This window comes from Bubalus bubalis, chromosome 4 (assembly GCF_019923935.1).
Source record: "Bubalus bubalis isolate 160015118507 breed Murrah chromosome 4, NDDB_SH_1, whole genome shotgun sequence".
Taxonomy (NCBI): domain Eukaryota; kingdom Metazoa; phylum Chordata; class Mammalia; order Artiodactyla; family Bovidae; genus Bubalus; species Bubalus bubalis.
Genome location: NC_059160.1, coordinates 5,934,755 through 5,949,563, shown reverse-complemented (window position 1 = coordinate 5,949,563; position 14,809 = coordinate 5,934,755). Strand labels below are relative to the sequence as shown.

General features: G+C 61.3%; 1 protein-coding gene across 2 annotated transcripts in view; it reads right to left on the bottom strand.

Annotated features, from left to right (window-relative positions):
* SCUBE1 (signal peptide, CUB domain and EGF like domain containing 1) overlaps nucleotides 1-14,809 on the bottom strand; it is a 125,991-nt gene that overhangs the window by 37,602 nt on the left and 73,580 nt on the right. Inside the window, exons 6-7 of one of the 2 annotated variants that reach the window (XM_025282730.3) lie at nucleotides 11,073-11,189; nucleotides 8,296-8,385 (exon numbers count right to left, since the gene is read on the bottom strand). In XM_025282730.3, the coding sequence (XP_025138515.3) occupies nucleotides 8,296-8,385; nucleotides 11,073-11,189 (207 nt within the window). The remainder of the gene's footprint in view (nucleotides 1-8,295; nucleotides 8,386-11,072; nucleotides 11,190-14,809) is intronic. The other variant, XM_044940800.2, reaches the window with a different exon arrangement.

Here is a 14,809-nt window from a genome sequence, read left to right as displayed (position 1 = left end):
GTTAAAAGGGCCGTGTTCAGTCTTCCCCTGGGGAGCCCTGCTTCAAGCCAAGCCCTGTGACAAGCCCAGGACACAGAGGGGACAGACACGGGGCAGCCAAGGCGGCTGATCGGCTGGACCTGCCCCGCAGCCCGGCCAGGGCTTGACACGAATGGACGGCCATATGGCCCCTTGAGTTGGCGCTGCCTGGGTGCACCACCCTAGGTCTGGGGCCAAGTCCAGCCTGAAGGACGGTCTCAGCCACAGTGTAGTGGCTGAAACAGGAGGTATATAGGGGCAGAAAACACCACTCCTGATGCTGGTCCTGTGGGCTTGGGAAGTCCCTTGACATCCCGAGAGGCTCTAAGCAGGTGAGCCAGGTTTGGCCCAGTGACCTACAGAGACGCTGCCAGCCCCAGGTCTGCCCTGCCCCTTGAAGGCCTCACCCCATTGGCGGGAGCAGCCCAAAGCCCCCACTGAGATGTGTCCAGCCTGTCAGGGCTGGCCCACCTGCCTTTCTGCCCCTGGGGTCCCCTTGAGCCCACCGTGGACTCCCTGCCCCCGAACCCTCTCCCTCAGTTGATTCCTGAGCCCTCCTTGGCTCCAAACACTTTGGGGTAACAGCCACGCTCCTGGGCAAGGCCCTGACACAGCTGCCGGTCTCCCTTGCTGCCCGGTCACTCTGTGTGCCGGCCCCCCGACCCCCACCCTGAGGCCCGTCGTGAGCACTTGGGCCCCTTGCCAAGCGCCACAGTGAGGCTGACCTTCCTCACGGGGCCCCCCTAGGCCGGGGTGCTGGGTGCAGCTGCCCCAGAGCACCTGGGCCTCTGCGGGGAGCTGGTCCCCCGGGCATAGGCTAGTGTGATGGTGACGGCCAAGTGTGGGAGTCATGGGGGAAGGGGGGTCAGGGCAGCTAGGAAGCAAGCGATGGTGGAGGCCAGGACTGCAGGCCCGCATGGGGCGGCTCGCCGTGGGGGAGGTTTCTGTCGGTAGGACTGTCTCCCCGGAGGCACCAGGTGGGTTTGTGATTCCAGGGGCAACTCCCTTCCCACGGGCCTGCCCGGTGGGTAGGGGTTTCTCACCAGGGCTCAGAGGGCAGAATCTCCTGGACCTAAGGATGGCACCCTGTGGTCTGTGGCAGCCCGTGCCGGGGCGCTAAGGGCAGGGGAGGGCCGGCCAGGAGTGAGGTGGGCAGACCTGGGGAGGTGTCTTCGTCTGGTTTGCGGGATCTCGAAAGGCCCAGAAGGACACTGAGGTTTTGTGCTAAACTGGGCAGCAGGGCTCGCCATGGCAGCAAGCCCCTCCCCGTCCTGTGGTTCCTGCCTTTCCTCTGTAAGTGGAGGCCGCGGAGGGCAGGCACGGGGGGCCTGCATGCGGCCTCTCGCTTGAGGCCCACCCTCAGGAGGGAGGGCTCACGGCCATATACCCCCCGTACAGAAGGTGCATGGGGCTTGGCGAGCGGAAGCAGCCCCAGGAAGGTCACAGGTTGGTGACCGTCCCTTGGAGCCCTGCTGCCCCTCCAGCCAGACTTGGTCCCCAGAGTGCCGGGGGCCCAGGCGCCAGGCACCCTGGTTCTGCCCGGCTCGCAGGGGGCCGTGGGCTGGCCCCAGCCTCAGTTTCCCCACCCGGGGCCAGCAGTACCCTTGCCGCCTCTTCTGACCGGCCCTGTCGGGCACCCCGCTCCCTGTCTCGTTTGACTTCGTGCCGTAGCTAAGTTGTCACGTCCCGCCCCCTTCCACTAGCCCTGGTGTGTGTGTATGTGTGAGTGTGTGAGTGAGACTGTGGACGTGTGTGTGCCTAAGCTGAGGGCAGGGGCTCAGAGCCTCGCCTGGGACCCCCGCTGACCAGTGGCAGGCTGCACTGGGCATCAGCTCAGGGACAGGGGTGAACACAGGTTCAGGGGCCCAGGGCTCAGCCCTGGCTGGAGGAGGGTGCCTGCCTGGCCCTTGGGTTCCACCCTCCATCTCCCTCCAGCTGCTCCCCACTCCCTGCTGAGCCTGACCTGGGGACCTGCCTTGTGTCACCCACCTCCCTCATCTCGGGTCTACCCGAGCCCCTTCCTACAGCCAGGCTCATCCAGGCTCTGGGTCCCGCACTTTCTCTCTGGGCCAGACAGCTGCCTGCATGAAAGAGTGGGCAGTGAGGTCCTGCTCCTCCCTAGGCACCTCTTCCAGGAAGCCTTCATCCCTGATCCAAGCCAACTAGCTTCTCCTGGTGTCCGGCTCTGATCAAAGCCCTGAGAAGTGGTGTCCCCAGAGGCTATCAGACCTGTGCCCCGTCGGGGGCTCCCTACCAGACTTGTGAGTAAACAGGTGCTGGTGGAAGAAGGGCAAGCTGTGGGGACGGGGGTGGCGGGGAGGGTCCAGTGAGGTCTGGAGAAGCCTCTGCCTGATAGAAGTGCACAGGATGGCCCCGGGAATGGAGTGGCAGGCAGCACGGCCCGCGGACGCAGGGAGCCTGGGACAGGCTGCGTGTGCAGGGCCTGAGGGGCACATGGAGGTGAGAGAATGTGTGGGTCTGGGATTCAGGGGGGAGCAGGGGATCTGGGGTGCAGGTTAGTGAAAGGACCCAGGGACCCTAGAGATGGTGGCTGCAGAAAGGAGGTGGCAGGTGGGTGACCCGAGGAGACAGAGGAGCTGGGAGGCTGGGGAGAAGGCATGTGAGCGTCGAGAGATGTGACCTCTTGGGGAGGTCATGTGTGTGGTTATAGGAGGCTGGGGACAGAACAGGGTTTGGTCTGTGCCCCAACGCCAGCCGCTGTTCCCGCCATTGCTGCATCCTGCCTGGGCTGCCCTTGGCCTTCCGGGTCTCCAGCCCTCTGTCCCCTCCTGGGGCTCTGTCAATAGCTCCCCTTACTGATTGCCGCCCTGTGTGCGTGCCGGACCCCGGCACAAACCGCCCGGCCCAGCCCATCCTTGGGGTCTCCTGAGCCCAGCCGGGGAACGTCCAGCCCTGTCAGTGGAAGGGGAACCTGGGTGCCCTGCCCAGAGGCACAGAGGGGCAGGGAGATGGGTGGCTGCCAGCCGTGGGGGGTACATGGGGAGGTACCTTTCTGAGCCTCAGTTTTCTCACCAGTAAAATGGGAATTACTTTAGCGCCAACTCTCAAGGTGCCCAGGAGGCGAGGCTGCAGACAGGGCAGGACCCCAAGGAAGTCGGGGCTAAAGGTCAGCTATGTTGTGGTCCCTGGGCCTCAAATATGGGCGCTTCTGCTTTCCCGGGCTCTCGGGGGCCCTTCAGAGGGCAGGCTGTGAATGTGCCTTCAGGAAGGGCGAGTCCACCCGACTGGCTGCCAGGCCTACACATCTGAGCTTCATCCCGAGCCTCCGGCCTGCTCTGCTCCCAGCTGAGGGCCCTGGACCCGGGAGAGTCCACGGGCCTGGACCCTTGACCCGGACTACTGCTCACTGAGCACGTGGCCCAGGCTGGGTCTCCTCCCCACCCAGGGCTTGACTTCTTCATCTGCAGAGTGGGGACAGCTGCCTCGCTGGGCTGTGGGGGGACTCAGGGGGCTGACCGGGAAGCAGAGGGCGTGGGCTCTCTGTGTGCCGACCGCCCTGGTGGGGGGCTGGGGGTGCTCATCGCTGGGGAGACTGCAGGGGCCACCGGAAGCCCCCCTGAAGGGGGTGCGGGGGCAGGGCTTGGGGCCCCGTCCGTGGCTCCCACGCATCCAGCCCCTGTGCTGTGCGGGGAGACTGGGAGTCCCGGGGCAAATCCAGGGATAGCGCAGCAGTAGGCTCTGCGTCAGTGGAGCTCGCAGCTGACCGATGAGCTGGAAGGGTCTGCCCAGCCCCAGTTTGGACTGTCTCTAGTCAGCAGAACCGCAGCCCCTAAAAGGGCCGTATCTTAGTTCCCCATAACCCCATGTGGCAGGAAGACTTTGCAGGTGCGATTGAATTAAGGAGCTCAAGATGGGAGGTTGCCCCGGCTTATCTGGACGGGCCCCAGTGTGGTCACAAGGGTCCTTAGAGGTGGAAGCGGGAGGCCAGAGAGAGAGGCGTGCGATGCAAGCAGGCTCAGAGGGGTACGGGGATGCGGGCTCTGCAGATGGAGGAAGTGGCCCCCACGAACGAACACAGGTGGCCTCTGGAAGCCAGGAAAGGCAAAGACATGGATCTGTTCCTAGAACGTCCGGAGGGAAAGCGGCCCTTGCTGACCCCCAGGAGACAATGCTTTGGTGTTGCCTGAAGCCATTAAGGGGAGAAGGCAATGGCACCCCACTCCAGTACTCTTGCCTGGAAAATCCCATGGACGGAGGAGCCTGGTAGGCTGCAGTCCATGGGGTCGCTAACAGTCGGACACGACTGAGCGCCTTCACTTTCACTTTTTACTTTCATTCATTGGAGGAGGAAATGGCAACCCACTCCAGTGTTCTTGCCTGGAGAATCCCAGGGATGGCGGGGCCTGGTGGGCTGCCGTCTATGGGGTCGCACAGAGTCGGACACAACTGAAGCCACTAAGACTGTGGCAAGTTCTGAACAGCAGCAACGGAAACAAATCCGGCGTCTGCTCCGGGCACACTTAAGGGAGAGGCGCTGACTCAAGCCCTGGAGCTGACAAGTCTGACTCCCAGGGTCCCGTGAGTCTAGCGGTAAGCAGGGTCCCAGCGGCCTGTGGTAAACTGCTGGGACTCAGACGTTTCTCACAAGTTAGTCGGCCAGATAACAGAAATTTATCCCCCCAGCCCTCAAATCCAAACATTTTAACTGACTTTAATGGGAATCTAAAATTGGTTACATCCTTGAGGCCTCTTTCAGAGTAACTCTGCCTGTGCTTAGCCTGGGCTCAGGGACTGGGGGTAGCCATCAAAAGCAACTGTTGGGGATGCCTGAGGCCCCAAGGGTGGAGCAGGGCCACGTGGCTCTGAGCAACCCCAGCCCGCTGCCCTTCCGAGGAGTCCCTGAGGACTGCAGCCAGCCCTGGGACGATAGAAAGGTGCTGCTGGATCTCGGTCCACTCATGGGCTCGGGTTTCAAAACTCGGGAACCCTGTGCCCAAAATGCCAGCCCCAGGGGAAGCAAGGAGCAGCAGGTTCCTAGAGAGGAGCCGAGAGGCTGAAACGGGGGAAAGTGCCGGGGTTTCAGCTCCGACGTTTTGTGTCCTCTCCGGTTCTGCGTCTGTCCCAGTATTCCCGGCTCTCGGCGTTCAGAGGCGAGATGGCTAGTTCAACAACTCGCAGACGGCCAAGGGGCTTGTGACCTCTGCAGTCTGGGCACAGAGTATGTCTGAAATAACTGAGCCAAAGAGCCTAGGGACGCGTACAAAACCTGAATGGTCCATCTCCACCTGGGGAAGGCGAATCGGGGCGGGCCGCCTGCAGTGAGGAGGTGGGCTGTGGGCGCTTACCCTCCCTGAGACACGGAAGGGGCTTCACCCTGGGCCTGCTGCTGACGTGTGGTCACTGCTGGGGGTGGCGAGGCCGGGCCTGCACCACGGAGCCCCTCGGGGCTGCCAGGAGAGGTCCTGAACCCACTCACCTCTGGAGGGGCAAGGGAGCCCCCTCTCCCAGTCCTGTCTGACCCACCCTAAACACAAACTCCGGCCACATAGGCGATAAATCACACCTCAGGGCCGGAAGACACCCGTCAGGCCATCTCAGCCAGCAGGAGACCGCAGCACATGTGCCCGGCTCTGAGGGAGCCGGGTACCAGGGCTGCGGTGGGTCCTGCTCACAGCAGACCATGCAGGGGCATTCCGGCCCCGTCTTCTCTCACAACAGCCCCTTGTCTCTGCCCTCCTGTGGGGCCGTGCTGGCCAGTGCAGCCGTCAAGAGCGGCCAAGGGTCTGCCCTTGCAATGGAACTCCTCCGAGTCTCATCGGCTCCTGAACAAGAAAGCCAGCTCCTTCTCCCCTGCCTCCTCCACACGCCTCCCTGCACCAGGACCTAAAACGGGACTCGAGCAGGACCGCTGGCTGCAGGCTCCACGCTCCACGCTCCATGCGGGGGCCGGGCTCTGCACCCTGTGCCCCAGGCATGCTCGGACCAGCAGGGCACAGTGGGGACGGTCACCGCCCTCACTTTAGGCCGTTCCTTTCCTCTATTCATCCAGCCTGGGAGCAGCCAGGCCCCAGTGGGCTCTTCTAGGTGGGCTTGTAGTCCGACAGGCTCCTCGGTCTGTACCACCCTAGGCTGCCCTCCGAGGGGAAAGAACCGTGAGCTCTAGAGGAAGGATGTACTGGAGACGGTGCCTTTCTCGGGCGCTTCTGAGGATAATTACCTAGTTCTGGGCATGCAGTCTTGGCTGTGGGCCCTTGTTCCCCTGTGGCAGAGGGGCAGGGTGGGGAATGGTCTCCTGTCTGGGGGGCCAGACAGGTTCTAAGGGCGTTGGGGGGGAGCTTCTACCACCAGGGGGTGTGCAGGGGCAGCCAATCAGCATGCATCTTACCCACCCCCCCCACCCCCTGTGCCTGGCGAGGGGTCCCCTGACCTGCGCCCCAGGCCTGGGTGCCTGTGTCCTCAGGGCTCCCTTCTCCTCACCTCCCAGCCCCACCTTGGAACCGGGCTCTGGGCCACTCTCTCTACCAACTCTCCAGACAAGAGCACGGACGGGGGCTTTTCTCCACCCACCTGCCTGATGCTGACTCAGCTCAGCCCTCTTCCACCACCATCCTCTTGCTGGGAAGGGGGGCCTGGCACCTGGGAGCCCAGCTCCTGGGCGCTCTAGCCTTGGGCAGCAGTGCCCCCTGTCCTGCAAGTGAGGCCTCGGGGCCCGGGCCCTCTTGGGCCTCCGAGCACCAGCAGCTTGCAGGTTCCTGCCACCTCCTCTTTTCTGAGCACCGAGCATCTTGTCATTTCCATAGCGCTGACTCCCCGCTTTGCACAGGTGGGAGTGGACAGGCCTAGCTGCTGGAACCTCTAAGCCCACCCCTTCCAGCTCATCCCAGGCCACCCAGATGGCCCTGGTCAACAAGACAGCCCCACACAGAGAACCTGCAGAGAGCAGGCTTCTAGCCTGAGCCTCAGTTTCCTCCTCTGAGACTTGGGCAGTGTACCGCCTGACTCCACAGTTCCCAAGGCTGCTGTGACCTAACTGGAGTGCCACAAAGGAGGTCTCGACCACCCCAGGTAACCCAACAGCTGTGTTCCTAGTGCCACCTGGGGGCCAGCAGCCCCAGAAGCGGGGCACCGATGGGCCAGAGGGAAGAATAAACGAGGAGACAGACGGCTCTTTAGGTCTGCAGACTGAGCTCGGCAGAAGACCGGTTATTTTCTCCTTTTCTTCCCCCTGCCTGGCATCGGCTGCCCTGAGTGGCCCCAGGTATTTCCGGGCAAGACTCCTTACAGTCTGGATGCACAGGGCCTGGGGGGGCATTGCTTGGAGTGCAGCTGGCCTCACAGAGACCCCCCAAGGCAAGTGGGGGCCCAAGGAGAACAGAGAAAAGTGGGCTGAGACTGCCAGCCCAGCGGGGTTGGGCTGTGGTCATTCACGGGTCTGGGGAGCCTTGGGGCCAGAAGGGAAAATGAAGTCGCTCAGTTGTGTCTGACTCTTTGTGACCCCATGGACTGTAGTCTACCAGGTTCCTCTGTCCATGGGATTTTCCAGGCAATAGTCCTGGAGTGGATTGCCATTTCCTTCTCCAGGGGATCTTCCCAACCCAGGGCTCGAACCCGGGTCTCCCGCACTGTAGACAGACGCTTTACCGTCTGAGCCACCAGGAAGCAACCATGGGGGTGCTAGGTGACCCTAACTGGTCCTCCCCTCTCTGGGCACCAGGTTTCCCAACTGCAAAGCTAGCAGGGTGGACCGGACGCCCCCCAGAGCCCACCGCCCTGGACCTAGACGTGGCTTCTCCCCCGGGACCTGGCTCCTCCCGGCGAGGAGATGGATAAGGACGTGCTGTCCGAGCCCCTGTCCCACACTCACACCCTTGCTCCTGCTGCTTTGCCGATGCTGGGATCCTGACTGCAAACGCAGGCGTTCCTGCGAGGAGAGGGCTTCACAGCCACGTCTCCTTACACGCAGGGGCCCCTAGACACTGGCTCTGGGTTCTTTGCGACAAACACACAGAGAAATACACGTGTTCCATGAAGGGTAAAAACTTTAAAAAGGGAAAAGTGAGCTCACATCTGGAGCAGAGCCCCCCACACTCACACTCACACGTGGCACGCACGACCACACACGCACGGGCACACCGCACGGACAGACAGCCCCCACACACGCACACTCACAGTCCATGCACCAGTACAACACTCACGGCCTGATGTACGAGCACCCACACAGACGCCCCACACGCTGACACACACACCCATGCACACACACACACACCCACGCACAAAGATGCAAGTACAACAAAGGAAGTGGAAGAAAAGTGTTACCCATGAGGAGCCGCCGTTTCACCCGCTTGTCCACATCAGCTACTGACGTGGCATTGAACTGAGAGCGCTCAATTGCAGCCTCATCCTTTTCTAAAACACAAGTAAGGGACAAACACGGAGCCGGTGGTTAATGAGAGCCCACTTCCCGCCTCTCGGCGTGGCGCACGCAAAGCGACACAGCGTGAGGGCAGCGTGGCATCCTCGCCGAGGGGCTGATCCCAGGAACCTCAGGTGGCGTGCTCGGGGCAGGGCGGGTGCGGGCAGAGGAGGGGCGACTGCAGCAGGGCACGGATGGGCCTCAGGGCCCATCTGCGAGCGACACGCACACAGGAGGCGGCTGAGCTCAGAACGGACAGGCCCCGCGTGCGGAGGGCCGGCGAGGCGGACAGCAGCCGCCCGAGTGCGCGAGGAGGCAGGCGGGCACAGATGCCCGGCTTGGGCTGGAGAGGCAGGCTCAGGACAAGGTACAGGACAAGGGGAGAGCACCGTGAGGTCCGGTGATGGACGCGCCTGGGCGGCAGACACCCCGTCTCATCAAAGGCGTGAACGTGGGTCGAACACTCATGCAAGACTGAGAACGAAACGCACAGGGGAACAGACACACAGACACACTCGACAGTGGACCCAACCGGACAGACACAGAGAAACCAGGGGGTCTGTTTGGGCAGCGCTGGTTGCCTGCTTGTCAATGGAGGACTGGAGCGAGACAGTGGAGTGCTCAACGAGGGGCTGCAAGGTGGGGGCGGGGTGGGGGCTGGCCATTTAGGAGTGTGCAGAGGGATACAGCCGGGTGCCCGGAGCTGCCAGATGCTTCCCGGAGAGAAGCTCGCGAGGTTTTAGAGGGCTTGCACATCCGTGCTCGGTGGGAGATGTGGGGGGACACCACCTCCCCTTGGAGGGGTGGGGGCCCCGAGGAGCAAGGAGCAAAGGCAGGTGAAAAGTTCTCTGGGCCAGGGAACCAGGGCCCTGGAGCTGGGCCTGGAAAAGGACTTCTAAGGAGAGGGCTGGGGCAGGGGAGAGTGGGGGAGTTACGGCAGAGAGGAGATCCAAGCAGGGACTTACACATGCAGCAGACATTAAAAGGTTAAAAAATGAATAAATAAAAATAATAGAGGATGAGCCGGGTGGACAAAGACAAGGTGTTAGACGAGGCTGGGGAGTGTCTGGCCGGCAGCGGTCTGCGCTGGTCCGGGGCTGGCAGAGGTGGCTCCGTTGCAGGCGCGGCCGCTGCGGGAGACCCCAGCAGACAGGACAGGAAGGGGGGCTGGCGGCCCAGGAGAGCCCCCGGGGCACAGTGGAGACAGGGAGAGAGGCGGGAGGGGAGGTTCTAGATGGGATCAGGCTGCAATAGAGACACTGGTTTGAGACCAGGTTTGGCTTTGAATTTTTTTGTTTGTTTTGTTTTGCTTGTTTTCTTTTGGTTGTTTGGTTTGATTTGGCTTTTGGCTCTGAAAATAATTCATGAAGGTCAGTTATCAGACAAGACAGGCAATCAGGGACCATCACCAGAAAAGCAGGAGGAATGAGATTAAAATGAAACCAAAAACGGCTGTCTGAGAGGAGAGACCACACAGAGGAAGGGAGAACCACGCAGGCAGCAGCACCTGGGTCGAGAGCCGGGGCTGGGGACCTCCGATGCCCCTCCGCCCGACTCCCCAGGGTACAGGGAGCAGTCACAGGGCCCAACAGGCTGCAACAGCAAACCCCGGGCTTCGTGGCTTTGCTGGCTTGCCAACCCTTTCCTGTTACTCCAAAATCCCTCAAGAAATACCTTTTGAGCTGATAATAAAAAAAGGGACTTTTTTTTTTTTTTTAAATGAATACAATAACTGACTTGTAGCAGGTTTCCTAAGTTTGCCAATGTAAAAGAGAAAGAAGAGGATGAACTCTGGGCACCAAGTTTGAATTTCCTCTTTTTCTCAGTTGAAAAAAAAAATTGGCTGTTCTTTTTGAGTGAGGAAAGAACTTGCTGGCGATTATAACTTGAGATGATCACAAATACTCAAGATTCCCCTTGGAAATAACGACCAGGAGGAAGGAGGGTGACAGAGTGAAACTGATCCTCCTGTTAACAGGCGGGGTGTCAGGAGGGGGTGCCCGAGAAGAACGGACTTTGGGGGGTGGTGGGTGGGTGGCTGGGTGGGGAGGACCAGGCCTGGTGAGAGGCCCCGTAGCTCGGGAGCAGAGAGCAGCTAAAAGTCACCCAGACCCGACCGAGGACTCACACCGGCACTCTCCCCAGGTGTTCCAGACAGACAAGACTGAAAGCAGGTTCTGAGAAAACCTCTTGGTTTTCCAGATGCTGTGGAGGCAGGCTTGCACCACGCCGGGGTGGGGGGGCTGTTACAAGGGGAAGGAGTCTCCGGCGTGTCTCCCAGTAGGGGAGGACACCCCCGTGCTTCCGGAACAGAAGCTGCCCTCCAAGGCGCAGACACTTCCTCCTCCCCCCCGGCCACCTGCCTGGGGGCCCCCCCGCCCCCCCACACTGAGGAAGTGGACCCTCAGAAAACCGGCAGCGACACAGAGCAGAGGCGCCTGGTCCTGGGGGCTGGACGACCCTGCTGAGTGTCTGCAGAAAGCTGCCCCCGGGGGACGCCCGGAGCCCGCTCCACTGGCCCCAGGGGGCGTCCTTGTCTCGTTTCCCGAGCTTCCTCCTTGGAAACCAGGACGCCGTGGGGCGTGGCCACAGTCCGGCCACGCGGTGGGTGGGTGGGGGGAGCGTCCCGAGGGGGGCCGGGCGGCACAGAGCACGAGCACTGGCGGGGGCGCCTACTCACCGATGCACGTCCGGCCGTCTGAGTGCAGGGCGTACTTCTGGTGGCAGCCGCACGTGGGGCCCGTGTCCGTGTCCTCACAGCTGTGCTGGCAGCCTCCGTTCCCATAGTTACAGGTTACTAGTGAGGCCCCGAGTGCACGTATGTGTGTATAAACAGAACAACAGAAACGATTAGTTTATTGCTGTTGGCCGTTTCTTTCGAGGGGTCGGGGAGGGGCGTGAGGGCGCGAGATGATGAGTCGGAGGCACAAACGTCCCTGGACATCAGCCCCTCTGGGCTGGTGGAGGGAACCGCTCACTCCCTAGAGGGGCCCTGGGGAGGGACAGAGAACGGACTCCGGGTCATCTGGACTTCGGACAGGGCACATGCGGATTCACTCAGGTGGCGTTCGTTGAAAGAAAGGGATTAAGCTGGACGATTTTATCCTTTCTAGGTTGCAAAGGGCACTTTAAGACAGCCGGTCTGGATGGGCCAAGTGTCTGTTAACACGGGCTGGACATGAAGCGGTTGGGGGTGGCGGGTGGCGGGCCCCTGTGAGGAGCGCTTATTTTTTCAACTCTCGAAGGCCTCTCTTTCCTCTCCTGTGCCTCAGGGCGTGTGGAAGGATGTCCCCACGGATGCCTCTTCTTGCCAAGTCCCGGCAGCCCCCTCAATCTCTATCTGTCCTGAGCCCTAATCCTCCCAAGGAAATGTCTGAACAGACAGAACATATGTGCATTAAGGTCATCTCAGATGCAGTTTCGAAAAGGACCTTTTAACATGTCACATAGCGTGCAGTGTCTGTGGCCTGTGGGAGCTGGTGCCTTTCAGCCCAGAATCTTAAAATGTTTCAGAGCATCAGTACCTGGGGTGCTGAAAAGGGGGCTGAACAAGCAGGGGCCAGTCTGAAGTAGGGAAAATGAGCAGTTCATTTGCTGTAGAGAAAACTCGACTGTTCTCTCCTTCTAGGGTGAGGGATGTGGCTCAAGGAGACCCAGGATCTCCGCGGGAGGGCGTCTTGCTGCCCCTGATTTACCGCTGAAGATGGCAGGGTGCCCACCACCAGTAAGCAAATGGTCCTCCAGGGCCTCGAGGACAGGGTGTCTTCCTGGGGACCTTAACCGTTTGTCCAGCATTGGATCTACACTCTGAATTTATTTGAAAACTTTAATAATGATCAAGTATGCAGAAATAAATCTCAGACCAACCATGGTCAGAGGGGCAGAAAATTCCAAATGGGCAGAGCCTGAATGATGTTCTGTGAACCCAGCAGCAGGGCTGGGGCTAGAAGGTGGCAGCTCCCCGGTGAAGGACTCCCGAGTTTCAGGACTGGGTTCCACGGCTGCCTCTGCCAGAGAACAGCATGGAGGCCCTAGGGCTTCCAGCCTGAGCGACGCTGGCCCTGACAAACTGGACAAGGCCAGTCTCCCTGCCGGGTGAGGACGACGCAAGGAGAATGAGTCCTGCTCAGCGTCCAGGACACTGACCCTAGTGACCAGAGGCCCTGGTGGGCCGCCTCTTTCACAGGGAACTTCACCACCCTCCAAGGGAGGCATCCAGCTTCTGGGGTGCACTGCAAGGACACGCAGGTTGCTTCGGGACCTGCCGCCTGGCCCCACTGCATGGGAGCATCTCTCCTCCCGGCATTCCCCGATGCCAGCAGCCTGGACTCGGGGCCTCTCGTCTCTCTGCAGTGGAGGAGCCTGGGGGAAGCCAAGGCCCCAGGGGCTGCTGCTTAACACGGATCTCAGGTGAGGGCAGAGCCCCACCTTGGGCTGGACTTCCTGTGCCTTTCCAGACTGAGGCAACCCCTGTCAGGGTGGGCAGGGGTGGGCCGGCAAGGAGACAGTTCTTCCGAGCTCTGGGTTGGAGGAGATGGCCTGCACCGTGCCAGTGACTCTGCAGAGGACGCAGGCCCGTCTGAGGCCGCTCTGGGGCCTCTTTCTCTCGCTCCCTCTGCATGGTAGGCCTACGTGACTCAGACCACATGGGCCGAGCTGTGCGCACCCAGAGAGCCACCAGCTCGTTTGTGGAAATAAACACTGGAGCCCTGAGCACTGGGCACGCCAGAGGACGACGAACACCTCTGCTGGCTCTGGAGGGAGGAAAGTTTGGGCAGGCTAGGCCAGGGCTCAGCCCTCAATCCAACTCCAGATCTAGAATTTCCTCAGGTGACCTCAAGGGTGAGCTGGACGTCTCAGAGCTGACTTTACGCTAATCCTGCCACATTAACCCCACAGAAGACACCAGAGCTGGCTGGGTGGATGGCCAGGGTGCGGTCCCTCTGAAGGAGGGCTGTAGGGCGGTCACCCACTCCTTGGCTCTGGGAGGGGACCGGGCTCTCCCCACACCTGGGCAGCACTCGGCCGTCGAGCAGAGAGGGCGGGGCTGCCATTTGCTTCTGCTGAAGTTCAGGGCTCAAGCTGAGCTCTTCTCAGCAGTGCACGGAGCCTCCCTGTCCCTGACCTCCACCTCCCAGACCAGATTCGCCCCTCAAGAGATGTTCTCTGAGCAAACTATCCCCTTGTAACACTCGTCCCACACAGAACTGGAGGACTAGGTGGCCAATCAGTTGGTCCCAGCCACTTCCTGTGGCCCACAGCACTCTCCCCGGCACTGAGCTCAGGGTTCGGCCAGGGTGGGCTTCAGCCAGTCTTGCTGACTGAAGGAGTGTGCTTCCCTCATGGTCAAGCCTGTCACACGAGCCTCCCATGCCACATATGCTGGTCTTTGGCCTTTGTCCCGAGGGAGCTCAGAGTACCCAACGGGGAGGCCCGGGAAGCTAGAGTTAGGCCTTTTCTACTCTGCAGGTTGCCAGGCAGCAGGAGGCTTCTCTGCAGCTGCAGAGGCTCATCCGGTGCAGAGGACAGGGGGGCCTGGCTGGAGCCCCGGGGCTGCAGGCGGGCATTGCCCCGCCCACAGGGCCCCTAATCGGTCCCCCCGTGGGGACTGCGTGCGTGCTGATCCCCGTGATCCTGCAGGACTGATTAGGAGAGGAAGCCTGCTCCACACCTGGGACCAAACCTGGGCAGAAACAAGTGGCTTCACTCTGGGGAGTCAACGCATCATGAGTGGGGGCAGGAGCACAAGCTCCCTGGTGACGGACTGTGACACCTGTGGGTCCCCCAAGTTCTCGGCGACCGAGGGAAGTGGAAGGCAGAGGAGAGCGTCGCGATGGCCAAGGATGACAGGCCGGCGAGGGCCCGCTGCCTTCTCCACAGAACGAAGAATGGGAAGAAAGGCCGCTTCCTTTAGGAGGGCTGCCGGCCTCAGTCTCCCGCTTCAGGGGCCAGGCTGGGCGCACTCTCAGGGAGCTGGACCCAGGCTCCTCCACACCACTTTCCTACAGCAGAAAGTGGGCCTGTCTCTGGCCGAGATGGGTGGCGCTCACACTGGTCTCCCTCCGCTCTTTCTCGAAATCGAGGCAAACATCCTGTTAGGCTGGGCAGCCTGGCTGCCAAGCGAGCATAGGCTGTGCCCGCTGCTCCCCGGGCAGCACCGGGAGGCTGCCCTGTGGCCGGGGCTTGGAGTGCTGAGTGAGTCTGCCCACCATCCTACTTCATTTGCTCGGGAGCTGGGTGGTCACACTAAGAGGCCACGCTCGAGTCCTGCAGGGTGACCTCCAAGCTGGTCTGGAAGCGGCACCTCTGACAAGGGACTTCATTCAGTCCCGATCTCCCAGGCTATCTTCATGGACAGTGGGCCTTGCAAAGCCAGGCGATGAGCTCTGGTCGTTGATCCTGGCATAAGCTCAGCAC